Genomic DNA, 20124 nt, shown 5'->3' with positions numbered 1-20124 from the left:
AGTTTACAGCAAGCAGCGAGGGACGGGACAAGTCAAAGGAATGTACTCTCTTTCTACAGGAAACAGCACATCATGGCCTCAGGCCGAGAGAATTCCACACTTCATGAGGTTACAGCGTTTTGGGGTCAACACACACAGCCTTGGGGTGAAATTAACACCCCAGCTGGACCAAGAAAATGTATGTGTGTGAGTGTGCACCGACGTTCTGACGAGCATGTGCGTGTGTGTGTGTGTGAGTACGTGTACACACAGCTGTGTTTCTTCAATGACACATATTCCCATATTCATTCTCCTAAGAAAACTGGTTGACCCCATCATGTGTTGATATCTTGAAGGTGTCCTGCTCCAGGCTAAAACAAAGTGTCAGGGACTTTCAAATGCTTCCCAAACCCCGTCTGTTTCTCACTCACTTCCTTTCTCTTCCTTGTTCTTTCCTTTTGACATCACTCTTCTTTTTTTTTCAACCAAATTTGCTTTAATTGCTGATTATTCTTTTGGTTATTCAGTGAGAAAATACCCATCTGATGTTACCACTGCCCACAATGAGGCCTTAAACAGGCTCAAAATAATAAATGGTTTGAATGATATCAATCAATTATTTATTAAATACATTTTCAAACTTCAAATGTCATCGACTGGAAAACTGATTTACAGGTAGAACATCTGGTCTATTAACTTATTAGTCTGTCAACAGCAAAGCACTCAGCGTCAACTGAAGATAATTGGGAATTGTCGTTACAAGTTACAAGTTGTTCTTTAACCGTAAATTACATAATGTCATTGGTTTCTCAAATGTGAACTTTTGAGGGTTTTCTTAATCTTCTGTGATAATTAACTAGGTACCTTGGATTTTGGACAACAAGCAATTTGAACATGTCAAGTTGGACATTTTACAGATCAATGAATCTGCAGGTTAATCACTGATAAAATGTTTTTTTGCAGCCCTAAATAAATTATTTGACCAATAATGTCAGCACCGCTGTCCACCTATTTCACACACCTGTGTTAGTGTGTTAGTGTGTACTGCCACCTGTTATATTTGCATATGTGCGTTGCCTGGTGAATGATCAAAAACACTCCTAAACTATGCACTTCGGACTCAAAGTGAGAAGAGAACAGAAAAGCAGGGAAGACGTAAAGGAGAAAAGAGAAGATGAAGAAGAAGAAGAAGAAGAAGAAAAGTAAGAAGAGAAAAGGAGAGAAAAAGAAGAGAAGCATGCCTATGTGGGTCACTGTATTGGAGTGCTCAGTGTGGGTATTCAGTGTGTTGCATAACATTAACCCCTGGTCCCCCCTATTATCAAAGTAGGGGAATGGGGGGGGGGGGGGGGGGGACGAAGGGAGAGAAAGTAGGTTTCTAAAGAACTGACATCACCCCCTCCCTCCTTTCAGTTCTGAACTCCCCCTCATCTGTATACTCTCATTTTCTCTCTCTTTTTGCTCTATTCAGCTCTACTCTGTGATTGGCCAGATCATGGTGGCAATCAGCCCGGCCCCTCTGTCAAAGCCAGCCCACCCCCTTTTCCCCTTGCCAACTTTCTCTCTTTTCCATGCAACACACAACAGCATAGCCTCAAGGCCGTTTTATGCTTCTGTGTCGAATCAGCGGCGTACCCCTGCAGACCCCTCCGGACCCTGCATGTAACTACACGTCTCGGCGACGCACGTCTCTTGGCCGTGGCTTGGCAGCGTAGCATTCCCCCCTCCCTCCCCCCCGCTCATTTCCGGGTTCAAGTACAACATGTGATCAAGGAGAAGGTCAACTTTTCCTGCTACAGATTTCCCACCGTGGTCAAAAAGCACAGGGGAGACACTTTGTTCCTCTCACTATGACTCTAAAATCAGAAGCTAAGCTAAGCTAATCACTCTCTCACTTCTCCCTCTACCACACACTCCCCCCACACACACACAGATGCCGGCTTGACGTGCACACCAGGGCACAAGCGTGAACGCCAGGTCACTTACGTAGGCTACGGCGAAAGCTCGGCGTGGAGCCTTCGCGGAAGCATAAAACGGCCTTCACCACTTTCACACACACTCTTACTCCTGACAACGGAAGCATCCCTCACAGTCAGGGAAAACAACTCCTACAACTGTGATGCTTGTCTGAAAACACACATACAGAAACAGGAATGACCTTTCAACAGATATAGAACCTTTTGCAGACTGCTACAATATCTGACCTAGTTATAATTTGCTACATGGGTCATTGTGTGTGGGACCGCATATATGAATATACTGCATTTATGTGCTTGTGGCTAAACACATCTTTGTGTGTGTGTGTGCGTGTGTGTGCATAGAAAGGATTAAATGGATTAGGCCCCCTCTCAGCAGGGACCCCCTGTGGTGAGGAGGAAGCCCACCAAAACCAGGTCATCTCTCTGACACCAAGTCTCTAGCGACCTCCCATACCCTGAGCCCCCTATACCGCCAGAGGAAATGAAGAGGACTACACAGGTCTCTGCAGAACACCTACATGGGGTGTGACCTAAAAAACCCATTCCCAAACACAATGTTTTTATACATTTATTACACGTTATGGACAAAAAATTTGGAATGGATTAAAAAAAATCCTTAATATGTGTTTGCATGTGACTATTTTAAGATGAGATCATTGTTTAGCTAGAAATGTCATCATATGCAAGATAAGCTAAAACATTCAAAAAAAAACATCATTTGAAAAATCTGTGTTACTTAAGACCTTTATCAGTGAAAGGATAAGATCAGATGATATCCATTGACTGGTTTGGAGCGAATGAACTACGCATATTTCAGTCAGAAATTGATGCTATAGGCTACGCATGGATGTCATTTGCCAGTAAACAGAGCAGAAGAAGTAGAGGTTGCTAATGTAATCCATGTATGAGAGAAAAACAGAGCGAGGTCTTCAGGAATTTGGTCAGTTGGGCAAGTTTTAATTGTTCTTTCATTTCAGCTAGTATTGGCCGTGTTTAATGCAACGTTATGGGAATATCTGGAAAGACGTAGCCAGTGGAAACAGCTGATCATTCACGTAAGTTAAATTTTCACTAAGAACTTATTTGGCAAAAGGAGTTTCCATACACCGTTTAGTGCATCAATTCTTTTTCAACAAAAGCAAAAAAAACACGTGTAAAAAAACAATATGATGCAATTTAGAATGTTTTATCAAATGTTGCCGTTGCCATCCAGCTTTTCTATGCAATACTTCAAGATCCATCATTTTTTCACACATCTCTCATTTGACCTGGTCTGTTCAGGTAGAGTTTCTCACCCCAACTCACGCCCCCACCTCCTCCTTTCTCCTCCTTCCTGTTTGTCTCCTTCTCAGCTGCTAATGCCAATCCCCCGACATCGCTTTGAACCCTGAAAAGGAACCCACCTGTTGTCTCCTTCCACCCTTCGTCTCCTTCTATCTTCTACCATCTGCTGTCACTCCATCTGTCTCTCGCTCAAGCTTTGTGTCTTGGATTTTCCCGCTGCTGCTTCATATTATTGCTGCTACTGTACACCTCATGAGGCATGGCTGAAGATATCCTTATTATATTAAAAGAGATCAGAAGTAAAAAATACTTCTAACAATGAAAATATGTAAGAACAGCTAGTTGACAAAATTCCACGTGCCACAGTTTCCTGTCAATAGAGCTGCAAAGATTAGTTAGATTAGATCAATTAGTTATCAACTATTCAATTAATTGCCAGCTATTTTGATAATCTATTATTTGGTTTGAATAATAAAGAAAAAAGTAAAAATTGTCTAATTCCAGCTCTTTAAATGTGAATATTTTCTAGTTTCTTTACTCCTCTTTGGAAGTAAACTATATCCATTTTTTAGTGTACAAAAAAGACATTGAGGGTGTCATCTTGGGCTTCATTTTGACATTTTACAGACCAAACATCTCATCCAAAAATTGAGAAAATAATCAGCAGATAAATCAACAATGTTAGTTGCAGGTTAGTCTATTTCCATAGCGTTCCACTTCCGGGATTGCTTCAGTGTCACCGGATATTCCATCGGCTGTCCGTCACCTTCCGCTTTCTTTGCGTTGTGATGCTAAATTTGATGATTTCGTTTGATTTAATTTATGAGCACTATGGTTATCTTGTCCTCAGATCTCTGCAGGGTAAATCCAGACAGCTAGCTAGACAATCTGTCCAATCGGAGTTCTAAAACAACGTTTGAACGTACACATGTTCCACCAAAAAAGTTCCTATTTTGCAGCGGCACCATGGCACCGCCCAAGACAACTGTGACATGTGTAAAGAAATGCCAAATAAACCAGAACACGTTTTTTCTCCCATCCCGGAATACTGTGTGGACTAGCCAGACCCTCCTCACAGCCCTGTGGTTGAAGGTTCGGCAATGCAAAACTAGTTTCAGCTCTGCTGGTCGACTTTTGAAAGAAACAATCAGCTTGTTCACAAAATTTGTCTTCCAACATGGTTTTTACTCAGGTATGTTCGTCTTTTCTCAGGAATCAGGATAACATCTTGAGCCTTTTATCGTATGCTTGACTGCATCGGCAGAAGAGTAAAAGTGTGACTTCCCCAACCACATCCGCTGTTCTTTGAGATTTTGAGGGTTCTGCAATGCTGGTGTGCACACAGCCACAAATATGTGATGAAAGGCCTCAGTGAGAGCAGAGACCCTATCTGACCCATGTTGAGCCCCCCCTCTCTCTTGTTCCCCCCCCCTCTCTCTTCCCCTCTCTCCTTTCAGCTTTCAAATAGGAAGGAGCACACAGAAGAAGGGTAAAACAAGCAAGGTAGAGGGAGGGTGACAACAAAAGAAGAGGAAAAAAGTGAGGGGATGACAGAGAAGAAGGAGGAACAGATGATAAGAAACGGAGAGTGGAAGTGCTCCGACATGCAGCTGTAGCCGAGCGGAGCCGAGTGTACCCTCATGCAACTACACACCCCTGAGCACCCCGACCCCTGACATAAATGTGACACCCCAGCTGCCAACCCCTGCTCTCTGTCCGGACCCCCACCCATACCACCGACCCTCACCCCCCAACTCCAGCATTACCATATGTATGGCTCCCCTCGCCCCTGATTATGCTAATCACCTGTCCAGCCCCTGCAGCCACAAAAATGGGTGTATTTAGCAGTCGGCTGGCTCCCAATTCAGCTTCCCCTGGGCCCGAGGTGTACATTCACACACTCCTCAATGGGCAGATTCTTCCACGTTGCTGCCTTCATTCAGGTTCCACTCTCCCCTCCCAACCCCCCACCTCCAAAAAAAAAAAAAAAACCTTTTCAGTGCCAATGGATTCACAGAGCAGTGGAATGACTAGTAGCACAAGAAAACGCTGACCGAAATTCTGTGTTTGTAGCATGTGCATGTATGTGTGTAGTGGTTGGGATTCAAGTAGAAATACCCAACACATCGGACAAATTATGTATTAATTGGTGTATTCGACAAAAGGTACATTTATGTGTTTTGTATTTTTATATTTTGTGTAAAGGGGTTGCTTCAATCTCGTTGCACAGGTACTGCACTTGTGTATAATGACAATTAAGGCATTCTATTTTATTCTATGCCATTGCCCCTGTAAATCATGTAAAAGTTATCAAAAGTCTCCACATGAAGTTCACTCTTTTAGTACACTTAAAATAAGTGACATTAAAACATTAATTGTTAAAACAGCTATTCAATCAACTCCAGCTCTGTTAGCAAAAGATTCTCATGCTGTGTCTCCTGTCAGTGCCTGCGCAATGCAAGCCAAGTGAGCGATCCCCCCCCCCCTCCCCCACCCCCGCTGCATTTACTCTCCTGTGATTGGCCCACAGCCCAGCCATAACAGTCCGTGACATGAGCCCTGAACAGCCAATCTCAACCAGCCATCTCTCAGTCATTTCCTGGAAAGATGTCCCATGATTCCAGGTATCCCAAAATCACACATTCCAAAGTGTGGAATTGAAGACGCAGAAACAGAGTGAGTGTTAATGGAAGAAAGACAAAAATAAACAATATTTCTATTCCAGTTACTTAATTCTTGGATACATCTTTTTATGGTTTCCTTTACACTTATATCATTTTATGCTCACTAGGACATGCTATCATTTGAAATTTGAATTTGCTCCCCCATCTGAAAGAGACCTGAAAGCTCTGTTTTGTCTGGCTCTTTCGCTGCTAAATTCTCCACCATTTTCATCAGCTAGTCCCAAACTTAGTGCAGTGTACAGAGAGCTTGTTTGCTTTAAATGTCTGCCTGCTGCCTAAAAAAAATGACACTGATGACAGCAGTGAGAGTTAACCGAAACAATGAGCTAAAAGACGCTAAAACGCTCGGTTGAGCGGGTGTGAACTGCAGAGTTGGGTGATTATTCTCTGTTGTTTTATCTCTTCAATTATTCTTTTCACATTACACCGACATTTAAAACACTGTAAAAAAAGAAATATGGATAAGAGCAGCTTAAAATAAAAATACTGCTGAAAGATTCAGCAAAACAGCCTAATGAGCTGACAAAGCGATACCAAAGCTCAATCTACTTTTGCACAGCAGGAATATTATTTTAATCCTCATGTTGTCTTCCTGCTGACCTGGAAATTTAAAATGAAAAACCTGTTATGGAGGTTATGGTCCTCTTTTTAGACCCTTTTGTGGCTTCCCCCCCCTTATGATTTTGTCACTTTTTCAACGTTTGTCGACTTTTTCTGAGACTTTTGAAATTTCTGTGGATTTTCTCCCAATTTTTTTTTTTTTTTACATTTGTCACTTTTTTTTACATTTTTGTTATTTTCTTTTGACATTTTTGTTATTTTTTTATTTTTTTACATCTTAACACTTTTCTATCACTTTAATTGACATTTCTTCACATTTTAGTCATTTTTTTGGACATTTTTGTTACTTTTTTTGACATCTTTACACATTTCTGTCACTTTAATTGACATTTCTTCACATTTTAGTCATTTTTTGACATTTTTGATACTTTTTTGACATCTTTATACATTTCTGTCACTTTATTTGACATTTGTTCACATTTTAGTCACTTTTTTGACATTTTTGCTACTTTTTTCCAACATCTTTTCACAGTTTTGTCACTTTATTTAACATTTGTTCACATTTTAGTCACTTCTATTAAAATTTTCTCGTTTTTTAAACTTTCATTTAAAGTTCTTTACCAATTGCTTTTTCTCCAAATGCTATAAAACTGACAAAAAAAACACACAAATTCCATTAAAGTAGTGAACTGATTATTTATTTAACTTGTGAGGAGTGTTGTTGGGAACCATCCACGTTACATTTTTGGAAAATTTGTTTAAAAGAAACCCACATTTCTGATGTAGAAACTTTTTGGAAAGGGGTCAAGTTTGACCCGAAGACAACACGAGGGTTAAAATGACAGTGGAAGGCAAAGTTTTAGAATATGCCTTTTTCTATCCAGTGTGGGTGTTCATCATTTTTTTTCCTCTACAAATGTGTTATCCTGCATCTGGCCTAAATACAGCATGGGATGTTGTTCGCACAACTACTGTTTTGCACTCGCTGTGAGCAGCCCTGGGCAAAAATATCAGATGTCAAACGGAAAACCAGGGGGACAATAACAGAAAAGGTGTAATACCTATCAGGCGTTACGCCACACTTAATAACACAACCGTCGGGTTACAAGTTACCAATGTCCTCATGCTTTAGTCAGACTTGCTGGGTGGTCTTAGTAAAGGAGACTATTTCACTCTGATGCATACTGACTCAATCTGGAGCTCCACACCTCTCAATCATCTGAGAGAGGAAATGTTTTATATCACTTTATCTTTATGCCTCGCATGTGCATGTGTGGTACTTGTGTAATTGCTGTTGCTGCCAGATTCTATGACGGAATGCTATAGGAATTGCAATGAACTATACTGCTACGTGCGTTACCCATGTGTGCCAGAGGGGCTCGAAGACTCCAACGACACACAGAATTTGGAGATGTTTATAGAATGTGCATGAAAAATGATCTGCACTGCAGTCTGAAAAGTATCAATCCACACCCCAACCTCTCTCCTGGTGTACGGTAGGCACTGCAGCCAAAACACAAACACACTACCGCTACTATGCTCCTGCTTCACACACACACACACACACACACGCACGCACGCACGCACGCACGCACGCACACGCACACACCCTCTGCTGTTTTGTGCTTTCTCCACCCCTCTGGCAGTCAGCGCTGTGAGGGAGGGAAGAGAGGAAAGGGGAAGAGGGAGGGAGGGAGGGATAGGAGAGTAGGGGAGGGGAGGGGAGGGAAGGAGGGAGGCCGGACCACCCTGCTCTCATGGCACGGCTGAGTGTTTACATTGCCGTGGCTCACTCTGTAATACATCTGGCATTCTGAGGCCACTCTCTCCAGCCAGGGACGGGGGAGTGGTGGGGGGGGGGGGGGGGGGGGGGGGGTAGGAGGGGAAGGAGGCTTGGGTAAAGAGAGAGACCTTTCTGGCCGAGAGGAATAGAAGAGAGAGAGAGAGAGAGAAGGAGGTAGAGGGGGAGGGTAATTCTCTCCGCAGACTCCTGTGGTCGGTCATTCGCAGGGCTCTGGTTTTTGAATAAGAGCGCCTGAAAGAATGCAAAATGTAAACAGAGAGCTTGGAGGCATCTCAGGATGTCGTTTGTGAATGGAAGTGCATTTTCCTTGAGAGCACGCACGCACGCACACACGCACGCACACATGCACGGTTAACAAGCAAATTTAAAAGTTGTTTCAAATTTACTTTCGCCAGGTAGGGGTAAAATACACAAAACTGCTTTCAAATGAGGGAGAGCTAGCTTGGGAAAACAGCGCTCTAAGTCTGTGTACAGTACCAGAGGCGCAATGTTTCCCCACACTAAATCCCTCACCAGCAAGCCTGCACTTTTCATCAACTCGTAAAGTTTAACACAACAAGCTGGAATGTTATTCCTTTCTATAGAGGTTTAATCGTGTTTGTAGTGAACTGATAAACACAAACTTAATTGCGTCCAGTTTGCAAAATGTCAAAAGTGTGCATGTGTGCACGCTCACATTTGTGTGTAACTGAAAGATAGAGGACTATGTGGTGTATTCGGGGCAAACCGGCAAAAAAATATTGTGTGTTTGATCGCCTGCGGCTGCTGAATGAAAGCAGTTGGAGATGGAGTGTGAGGGACAGGGGGAAAGAATGAGAGAAAAACAGATGAATAAAGAAGAGAAAATAGCAAAGAGAGGCCCATCAAAATAGCCTGCCATGCCAGGACTGGTCAACCACCTACTCACTCACAGAACCAAAACTCCAAAGCCTCTCTGCATGTGTGTGTGTGTGTGTGTGTGTGTGTGTGTGTTAAAGTGCGCGTGCATCCATGCATGTATCAATTCTACCATACACATCAAAAGCTGGATAATTTAATCATGCAAACCACAATCCTCTCAAAGGAGACGCCACATTCAGGGCACTCTTCCTCCTCCTCCTCCTCCTCCTCCTCTTCGTCCACAAGAAAGGATGTCAAGGCTTCTTCCGCATGCACTTAACATTACACCGCTCCCTTCTCCACTGCCATTACCAGCAAAACAACAAAACAACCACCAACTCTGTCAACTAAGCTCTTAATCACACTAGATCCAAAACAGACATGGGAGGGAGTTGCTTTAAAAAAAAAAAATTAGCTTAGTCCTATCAGAGTAAATTCTGAAACCGTGAATCAAGCTGCGGATGCACACAAACATGGATTGCAACCATTTTGACCATTTTTATATCAGGAATAATAAATAATGAACATTCAGGGAGTATCGTGTCATTCCTCGTCATATATTCTCTCCGGAGCGATGGTTTGCGTTAATGTGGAAGTTGGATATTTGTTTGAGTTCTTCGTATTATTTTAGAGAAATTCAGCGATCCGATTCACTGCCCTCTACTGGAGGACAGATGTCAAAAGGTTAAACACAAATTTCATAAAATGAAATACTGATAGAGGAGAACAATGCATAGTCTCCAAACAACATCTGGCTCATGAGATGCATACACAGGCATGCACAGGAAAGTGCACACATGAACATATACAGGACACAAACAATGCCTTGTGACAGCTGCAACTCCCCCCAACACACCACACACACACACACACACACACACACACACACACACACACACACACACACACACACACACACACACACACACACACACACACACACACTCTCTGCTGTGAGTCTTCACTCTGCACCCAGGCCACAGGGTGAGTATCAGTTGAGGTTTTAAATAGCGGGGCCTCTACAAGATGACCTCAGGGTCCCAGGGGTCTTCCCCCGTGGCCCCTGCCCTCTACACTTATGTCCCCTAAGAAAGCGCTCCGGGACCTGGGGCGTTCCCTCGGTCTGTAGCCTTACAATCCATAGCCCTATGCTCCAGTCCAGGCCATAAATCTGGGGACTAAAAACTCATTTCAACTTGACTCACTCACACATATCTCTGTGTCCATAATGAAAACAGAAGACATCCTCTCAATGCTGCAAGCCCCATCCTCTCTTGAGTCGATGCTAAAGCTACAGGCTAACCACAACTCAGCCCAGATTATAGTACAGCTCCATCTCATCTGCTTAACCCCCAGTTTCAACTTCAACCCTTGCGTGGAGCTTTAGCTTCAAAAGCCCCACTTCCAAATGTTCTCCTGCCTGCGCCCTCTCTCACCCATCAGCACATTCACGTAACCACAGCCACATATCCAGCTTCAGCTCCTTTTCTCACCACAGAAACAGAGCAAAAGAGTCAGGGGCCGTCCAACAGGAAGGCCAATGTTTACGCGATACTGTTTTAATTAGAGGCAAGCGGTGCTGCTATTTTCTTTACAATTTGGTCTATGTTTGCCTTAACCCAGAATGGCAAGTGAAGGCTCCATTTTTCATGTGTGGCCAGGAGGAACTCTAAAGGGGTCTTACTTAGAGCTGGGCAATATATCGATATTATATCAATATCGTGATATGAGACTAGATATCGTTTTAGATTTGGGATATCGTAACATGGCATAAGTGTTGGCTTTTGCTGGTTTTAAAGTCTGCATTACAATAAAGTTATGTCATTTTCTCAATTTACCAGACTGCTGTAACTGTTCTATCATTTGCCTTTACCCACTTAGTCATTACATCCACATTGCTGATGATTATTTATCAAAAATCTCATTGTGTAAATATTTTGTGAAAGCACCAATAGTCAACACTACAATATTATTGCAGTATCAAGGTATTTGGTCGAAAACATCGTGATATTTGATTTTCTCCATATCACCCAACCCTAGTCTTACTCTCTTCTATGCCTCTGCTCCCTAAATGTGGCCTATAGGTAATCATCGCAAGATCATCTGGAATCATGAAACTGAGGATGTATCTGAAGTCAAACAGAGGCCGATAGGCATGTACTCTGACATTGAAGAAAGCACACAGAGGGTGGCGAGCCACATTTGTGTGTGGGGAGAGCAAGATAGCAGACCACAATACTACAACTTCCTGTTTGAGCCAATCATTTCCTGTGAGTGCCACAGTGGACATAAACACAGCATTTACCTGCAATGTGGATGCAGTCTACCCTAAATGCATGCCACTATCATTTTTATGTGGACTTCTTAAAAAAGTCTGAGTAAAACTAACTACTGAGTGAAAGTATCATTCCCTAAATGTTTGGCAAGACACTAACCCCCATACATCCTGATTGGTTTTACACAATCAGCTCATTGTGCAGGCATGCGTCTTACTCACAATTGGTCTCTGTTGCTTTGTCTAATAAACAGAACTTCCTGTGTCTGAGCTTTTATAAACAGTGCTGAGTGAGCACTGTGTGAGAAGAGACAATCGCTGCGAAAGCCGCGGCACGTGACAGCGTGTAGAATAAACACACTAGCCAGCTCCGGTACGCAGCTAATGGTGTTCGGCTGTAGAACTGGGCACTAGCAGAAAGCAGGTGACGACAGACACGGCATGAGATCACAAACGTAAAAAAAAAAAAACGTGGCTCCAGTCAATTGTAGAGGAATTGAGAGATCTAATATGAGCTGGGTGTATTGTGTGTGAATGCGTGCGTCCACAGGCCACACAGCTTCCAGGCGGGGTCGTCCATGGGTCGCCTGCAGAGGGGCAGTTCCAAATGAAACATAAACAGCCGCTCTGTCCTCTCTCTCTCTCCTCTTTTTTCCTCTCAGACGAAGGGCCAGTCCCCCAGCACGGCCCAGCACAGCGTTCCACCGGCCAGGCAGAACTAATCTATCCCTCAGCTGTGCAGTCTAATCTAAACAAACAGATCTCTCCCCATCAACATCTGGAACCCCTCACATACCGGGACCTAGGAAACCACCACAGCCCAGTCTCTTTCTCAGTGGGAGTATGAGCCAGTGTGAGACCATGTTGTAGATGGTCTACCAAAGGTCACTAGACTTGGTTCAACTGTCAAAGCTAGCCTGTTCTGACAATCCCAAAACTCTTTTGTGTAAATTCAGTGAAAGACAAAATAGGAGAGAAAAGCTAACAATCTAACCATCCATCATGTGCCAGTGAGTTTGATGTAATGCCAAATGTGTCACAGCTTACAACACAATTACAATCTGGCTGGTGGATAATTTTTTTAAATCCCGGATTCATCTTTTAGTCTACAAACAAGAACAATGCCAAATACTAGTCACACATTACCAGGGCCCATAGTGATATATTTTGTCTGACATACACAAAAAAGGGTATTTGTAATGATAGGAAACTCAGAGAAAAGAAACACATCTTCACATTTGAGAAGCTACAACAAGGCTTCTCAATAAATAACTTCCTAAGGATCCATCCAGAAAACTATATATTCTTGAGTAAGAGACATTTCATCCCTTGTAGACTCTAAATGTGGCTGTACTAAGGTTTTAAGTTTGTTGTTTCATGAAGCAATGCAGTTGCAGTCAGCTTGAATTCATAACCGTTATAATATATTTCACTGGTGAAAAGTATCCATAGAAACTCAAACAACTGCAGTATGACGTACTTTTCTGCTGTCCTACATATTAAATGCTCCAAAATATGACTAAATACACTACTTTTCAGAGTTTTCTGAAGGCTAATAGTGTGACATGAAAGAGTAAATAAAGAGAAATATGAATCACAAGTTGCCAGAGCTCAAAAGAAATGTCCTCCATTTTCTTATAATGTTGTCAAAAAGATATTTATGACATGAAACAGGAAGCACTGACAACTATCACACGGACGTTTTTCCCAGTAAATGGTGGATTTCTTGACTATTTCCGCACTTGAGGCCAGTCAAGTAGCAACTTACTAGTAAAGCATGCATTATAAAGTCTGTAACAACGTTCAGGTTCATATGGTGCCCCTCACCGTAATACACATGAATACGATCTGACATGTGAATAGGGTGTCAAGACAAAGTGTTCCTCAGGCTACAATCAGGAGTCCTGTACTGAGGAGCCACCCCTCCGTCTAAACGGCTGCCAACTGCGCCTGCGCCACAGATTAGAGGAACACACAGTCTGTCAGACCCCTGCAGCAGCACGCAAGGAGAGAACAGCCAACCCGGGGAGGAGGTGGGGTGTTTGATCTGTGCAGGAATCAAGTCTGCTTTAATGTTAGATCCCATGAGCATTTTAACTTATTTTTTATTTATTCATCAAATCTGATGAAACCAGAAAAAGTGCTATTTTGTTTCTTTTTTAATGAGCAAAAAAAGTACTTCTCAGTATCTCAGTCTCTCAGCAGCAAAATCTGCTCCTCCATTCATGATTCCTACAGCCAACTCTAGTCCTAAGTGCAGGAATGCTGATCAAAGGAAAGGAAAAAAAAGCACAGCCCCTTCCTCTTACCCCCCAAGCACCATCCATACGCACAGTCTGTTTTTTTTTTCCTTAAAAATGTTTAGATTTCATAAGTTGTTTCTGAAAAACAACAAGTGAGTGGCCTATCCACTCCACAAACACAACCTCCTGTTCTCACTCCGCTTTTTCCCTGCAGCCGGAGACAAATCTTTTTGGAAAGTTGAGAGCTGTCCAAAAACGGGACCACACACAGTCTCTGAGCATTCAACTGCTGGGGGCAGGCAGACACAGACACACACACTCACACTTACACTCACACACTCTCACAAAATGGCGGCTTTGACAAAAATGTTCTCTACCCCAAAAGCTGCTTATGAACTTAATTACAACCTTACTTCTGAGTGCAGTTACAGTCACCTCTTACACAGCGTGTGAGTGCATCTAACATAGTTTGAGAAGTTGCAAATATGTGAGGATTTTTTTTTCTTCAAGTTTCACTTGGCCACTTGCCAGGGCCTAAACAATAAACAATCCCCCTGGCTTGTTTAGTAGCACCCACCAACCCTATCTTCCTCCAAGCTAAACCACTCCATGCTGTTACAAAAATGCAATATCAAAATGTGTAGCTTCAAAAGCATGGACATAATGAATAATCCCAGCATCTTACATTAAGATTGAATGATAAATCAGAATGTCTTACCTTCTACCCAGAGTTTCTCCACGTCCGTCTCCAAATTAGCTGCCCTTAGGCCCACAGCAAAAGCTCCGAAAATCATGAGGCCCACAACCAAAAACTTTCCGCAGTTCTTTTGTATGTAACAGCCCAGCCTAAATAAAAGTCTCTGGAACTTCGCTCTCAGCCATAGAGGTGCTTTCCTCCCAGTTGCCTTCCCCTACAATGAGACAAGAGTCTTAATGTTACTGTCAATTCAAACACGAGACACTGTACTTACCTGGACAGATGTATAGAGAAAGGTTTGACGTTACATAGGCAAATAAATGACTACCACAGGTGTTCAAGTCAAAAACTATGGGTCCCAATTTGACCCAAGGAACCTCATATGAGAAGACTAGTTGTTAGGATTCACTTGGAAATATGAAGGTTCAGTGGGAAATGGTGATCAAAAGACTCAAACCCATTCACTTTCTCACTCTGATATCCTGTGCTGATTGAAATACACACACCTGCATCATCTACAAGCACTCCCCAGAGTGAGAGCCACAGGTTCTGTCATATCAGTAACACATATAAACTGTAACCTTAGCAGGACACATGCAAAAAAAAAAGAAAAGCTATCTCCATTCCCTGCAGGTCCACAACACACACAGCCTGATCCATTTCTGGCATTTTGCCGCCACAGCGATAACTTATGGAGATGCTAATACAGACAGAGTGACATTAGGTGTCACGGGTTTGTGTTGTTGTATTTCAAAGTAGGTTTGCAGCTGGACCTCCAGAGCGGATGGAAGTACATAAAAGGAGATAGCTGTCAAGATACAATTATTCAGTAGGTGACCTTTTCACAATAAGCCTCCCCTGTATCTTTATTTCACGCAGAGAGGCAAAATATAGCCTACAAGGGCTTACAAATCCTGCATTGGATGCATAATACTCCTGTAAAATATCAGACTGACTGTTAATATGCTCCCAACCAACAGAATGCAATCTATTTTGGGATTAATGTAATTTGTCATTGAAGTAGTGTATTGTAACACTCACGCCCACACATCAAAATTTGATATTAAATACATGTGAACATGTGCATGTGGTAAAACCCACAAATACCACCACACACACACAACTCCACTCCCCGTCCTGCAGCCCGTGTGTTCCGGTCTGCACGGTGAGTGGAGGAGCCATCACGGGGGGGGGGGGGGGACTCACAATATTTGTGAACGGAAGAGGGCAGCCACATGGATTTTTTTTTCAATCTCTCTCTCTCTCTCTCTCTATACGCAAGTCTCACAAGTTTAGATGCAGACTACTGTCATTCAAACCTTCAAATTAGCCAGCATAACCTTTTACGCAGCTTATTTGCAGAGAAACGCCAAACTGACTGATGGGAACCAAGTCAATGGTGGTGGTGACTGTGAGTGGAAGCTGCGTGTTTTTGCCTCGTCTGAGACCGTTATAGGTTGGGATGTTGTTTTTGGAACAATACAGTGGTTGCATTCGCAAATGCCACTTGTTCCACATCCTAACAGCTATATAAGAAGAGTTAAACTACTCCAACCTTGCCTTACCCCTGTGCCCCCTGACCTGCCCCGTCCCGTTACCTAGCAGCGACTGGGTATAGTTTGGCCACTTTTTTCGGAGAATACAATACAACTAAGACCACAAAGCGCTCTCCTGGTTAAGAAGAGAAATAAGCACCTCGGTTATTTGCTCCAAAGCAAAGCCCGCATCGCAGTAACTCGGCCGCTGCAAATACTCCAAATCCAGCGGTGTGTTGCGGGTATAGTCCCCCCTGTTCCTCCGCGTTATCCTCGGCCGATCGGGGTCTCTGTTTTCCTGCTCGGAGGGCGCATTAGCAGCCGAGGCCATGTTGCCCGGACTGCGAGACCGTTTCCCACTTTATACTATTTCCCCGAAAGCGTGTAGCGATATCCCAAGGCAACAAAGTTTCACTCTCGGAGATCTCACACCCGTGAAGTAGGACTTCATACTCCTGTTGGAGACGGCGAGTCAAAGTCTGCGCCTTCCATCCCAACATTTCGCGATCCGGAGGTCTCCACCGCTTTCACCGCATTCACCGTGTCTCTTAAAAAAGTAAAGTTTCTCTCAAAATGCGAGGTCCGCAAAGGGATTCCCATACACAAGCATTCTGATGAGATCTGATGTGGTCTTCCCATGGGCCGCGCGTCACGGCCAGCTCTGAGATTCAATAGAAGAGGGGAAAAAGACCTCTCTCCATTTGGAGGCAGAGGAGGAGGAGGAGGAGGAGGAGGGGTGGAAAGAAAAAAAAAAAAAAAGACTCGAGATCCCGCCTCTGGGGCTGTCAGATTGCAGGACTTTCTCGCATCTGATTGGTTCCAGAAGGGCAAAAATTACTCAGCAAACACGACTATTATTAGCTGCTTAGCAACAGCTCACTAAAGTAGGGAGACCACCCAGGCGGGGAGACCTCTTGTGTGTGCATCTCCAACTTCAGGGGAGGCTTGCTGAGAGCCAAACCCGCCTGGTGCGTCCAGTGTTTTGGGTCTCCACACAGCGCCCTGTCGCTAAAAACGGAAGCATTTCCAAGAGAGGAGCCGGAGTCTGAGGCAAGCTGCAGGGTCTGAGCGATGGAAAGGGGGCCGAGGAATGTCAGAACTTCAGTTTATAACTTGCATTTTTTTTTTCTCCCACCACCATGATGTATAGGTGGTAGTTCAGCCTCAAATTACAGCGGCAAGAAGGGGAGGTCCTTCACTATGTTGTCTATACTATAATGTCAGCCCCACTAGAACATGTAGGCTCGTCTTCATAATTTGCCATTTAAGCCTTTGAGTCATGCTATTCATGTTTGTGCAAATAAAAGAAATTGCTTAAGACTTTAATATTTCTACATCTCAATATATAGACACATAGGATACACCATAAGATAAACATAGGCTACACTATAAGACATAAATAGACAACAAGACAACATAGGCTACACTATAAGATAATACAAAAATCATCTTTAGAGACAATTATTGAACACAAATAACTGGTGTATTAAATACCAGGTGTACAGTGTATTCAATATTTGTGATTTACGCGCTTTTTCTTATGGAAATGCTTATTTATGCTCGTTGTCAATTGTAGTTTCCACTTTACTGATAAAGCTTGTTGTTATTCACTGTTACAATATCAGAATAGTGCGTTTATGTAGTCTAACAAAACAAAAAACTCATAATTCGCATAGACCGGCTGCAGAAGATGTGATTTCTTTGCCAATAACACATGCATTGTTAAACGATCTGACATGTGAAATGAAGCCACACGGGCCAAATGGCTGCTTTGTGGATTTCATCAAGATCTTCACCCTTAATCGTCCATATCGGACTGATAATGTCTCCATATGCAACTATATCAGATTAATTAACGAATTGGTCAAAACTCAATTCAAAAGTGGCCCATGCCACAATATGCGTAAAACTTGGCAACTTGTAGACAAAATAAGCGCATGACCAATAATGTAAAGACCGTCGGGTTAAAAAAAATAGACAAAATATTCATAAAATATCAAAAGAACAACATCTGTTTCCCTAAATGTCACCTCAAATAAAACAACCATGACGGAGAACCAATGGGAGAAAATTAGCTAAAAAGAGCACTATGAAATATTTCAACTTTTCTTTGAAAATAATGCAAATATCACTTAATTTACTAAAATGTCTTTGTGAATATGAAGAACAAAACCGGATTAACAGAACAAATATAGCCTTGTAGCATACTTGACGGACCATGGTCTATCAGCAGCCCACACCTCACACCTGAGCCACCCGAGCTCGTCTCCACCAGCCACGCACTTACCATGTTCAGTGCAGGTGGGGGGAGCTTTCAGAAGAAATCCTCGGTAAATGCCCCCCCGTGGAGTCCGAAACGGGTCAGTTATGAAGATGATAAAAATGAGTCCTTTATCATTTTGAGGAGAGGAAAACAAGGCGCATCGTAATCCGTCTTGGTCGCAGGCATCCTGCTCTGCGTGGGAAAAGGTTCACTCGCAATTACACGGCAGTTCCTTTTTGGCCACGTGGGTGTTCCCGTTCGCTTCATAGGCAGGACCCGGACTGTCACGTCATTAGATCAAAATTGTAAACAGTACCAACCCATGCACAGCAGCATCCAGTGTCTCAGTCACTCAATAAGACACACACACACACATACACACACACACACACAGAAATATCTGTGTTTCTCTCTGTGCCACAGATATACATCCTGTCCAGAAATACTTCACACACCTGTACATGCACAGGTGCACACACAGTACAGTTGTACACAAATGAGTGTATGCAAACATTTAGACACATTCCTGACAACATTAACACACTTGCATACTTCTGAAGGCATGCACACATGGCTCAGACACACATGTGTGTTAATACTGGAAGTATGTACACACAAAAGTACATTACAAACATGATAAGGCTTGCAGGCATCGGCACACACATGCACACTCAACCGCACATGCAATTCCCAAATTTATTATCAATTAAATAAAAATTGTAATGTCCTCTGCAGTCCTTCTTTGGATTGACGCCACCCTGTTTTCTCAGATGATAAAAACATCTAAACAAGCATATCCATTCAGTTCCATCCACATTTTGATTTTTCTTTGAAATCAGTAGGTGGGTTGCATCAATAATCATTTCACTGGCATCAGATATCCCCGGTGTGGTGTCTGAGTGGGAAAAAGTATCTAAAGGGGGACAAAGTTAGGCTGCGATGCCCCCTAATGCCCCTGAAAAGAACAAGGCATGTCTCAGTGGTACATTCCATTACAGCAAGCGCAAGTCATGACTGCTGCACCATATCTGTGCAGGACATGTTCAAGTTGTTGTCATGACAGTAACACTGCAGGACTCCATCAAAGTGCCGTAGGTCAGGGTGGAAAATGGTCCTCCCCTTCCAATACTGTAGTGTAGAGGCTGTAAAGATATGCCAGTAAAAATGCTCTGGGAGATTATATTGCAAGCATCTGTGTGAACTAATGAAATACATATGCACATAAGATGTCAAAACACCCTTGACCAAACATGAGCGTATTTCCTTTTTTTTATGCCCCATCATGTGCTAACATGGATCAGATGGACTAATTGTTCAATTTTGGAATTATAGAGAAATGTACTCTGAATCAGCTTCTTTTGTTTTTGTGATTGCAGACAGTGGTTTGGATTTCAAAAGTTGTAAGTGTAAATTATTGTCCCTTAAGTAAAACAGTAATATATAAATTTTCAGTAGCTGCCGTTGCACATTTGTCATGACTGTCTTAGCTTTTCGGGACAGTACATAACATACTATAGTCGTACAATCATTGTTTAAAATAACACAAAAATATTGTAGCAGAACAACTAGTCAGTCATTTCAATGGCTGTGTTATATCATTTAAACCGACTGTATACATATGCCATGGTGCACTGTAGAACTGAAGGCATTAGTTTCAGGATTAGAATAATTTTTTAAGCAATAATGCCAAAAGTTATCAGTTTTTACAATCCATATAGCTATCAACTCAATTAGTCCGTCTTTGATCAATAGCAAAGATACACTGACAGCAGTTGAGTGCTATGACAATGGGTGTAGCTTTATCAATAACCTCCAGAAGATGAACCATTTGATTTAATGACCCTACGATCTTTGCTCTAGCGCCACCTTCAGGGAAATCCTGACTTTTGAACTCAAGTATTCTTTAAGCTCTAAATATAGCAGCATCTTCAGTATGTTTGA

At 42.7% G+C, this 20124-nt stretch overlaps 1 protein-coding gene across 4 annotated transcripts in view; it reads right to left on the bottom strand.

The window, feature by feature from the left end:
* Positions 1 to 18400, bottom strand: part of ptch1 (patched 1) — a 55604-nt gene extending 37204 nt beyond the window's left edge. Inside the window, exons 1-2 of one of the 4 annotated variants that reach the window (XM_032515051.1) lie at positions 18208 to 18400; positions 14407 to 14599 (exon numbers count right to left, since the gene is read on the bottom strand). In XM_032515051.1, the coding sequence (XP_032370942.1) occupies positions 14407 to 14599; positions 18208 to 18210 (196 nt within the window). In that variant the 5' untranslated portion in view covers positions 18211 to 18400. Of the gene's footprint in view, positions 1 to 14406; positions 14600 to 16080; positions 16998 to 18207 lie in introns of those variants that run through there. The other 3 variants (XM_032515053.1, XM_032515050.1, XM_032515052.1) reach the window with 3 other exon arrangements.
* Positions 18401 to 20124: the final 1724 nt, after the last annotated feature.

The sequence above is a fragment of the Etheostoma spectabile genome, chromosome 5 (genome assembly GCF_008692095.1).
Source record: "Etheostoma spectabile isolate EspeVRDwgs_2016 chromosome 5, UIUC_Espe_1.0, whole genome shotgun sequence".
Lineage (NCBI taxonomy): Eukaryota > Metazoa > Chordata > Actinopteri > Perciformes > Percidae > Etheostoma > Etheostoma spectabile.
The sequence above is the reverse complement of the archived record's forward strand: the minus strand, read 5'-3'. Positions and strand labels throughout refer to the sequence as shown.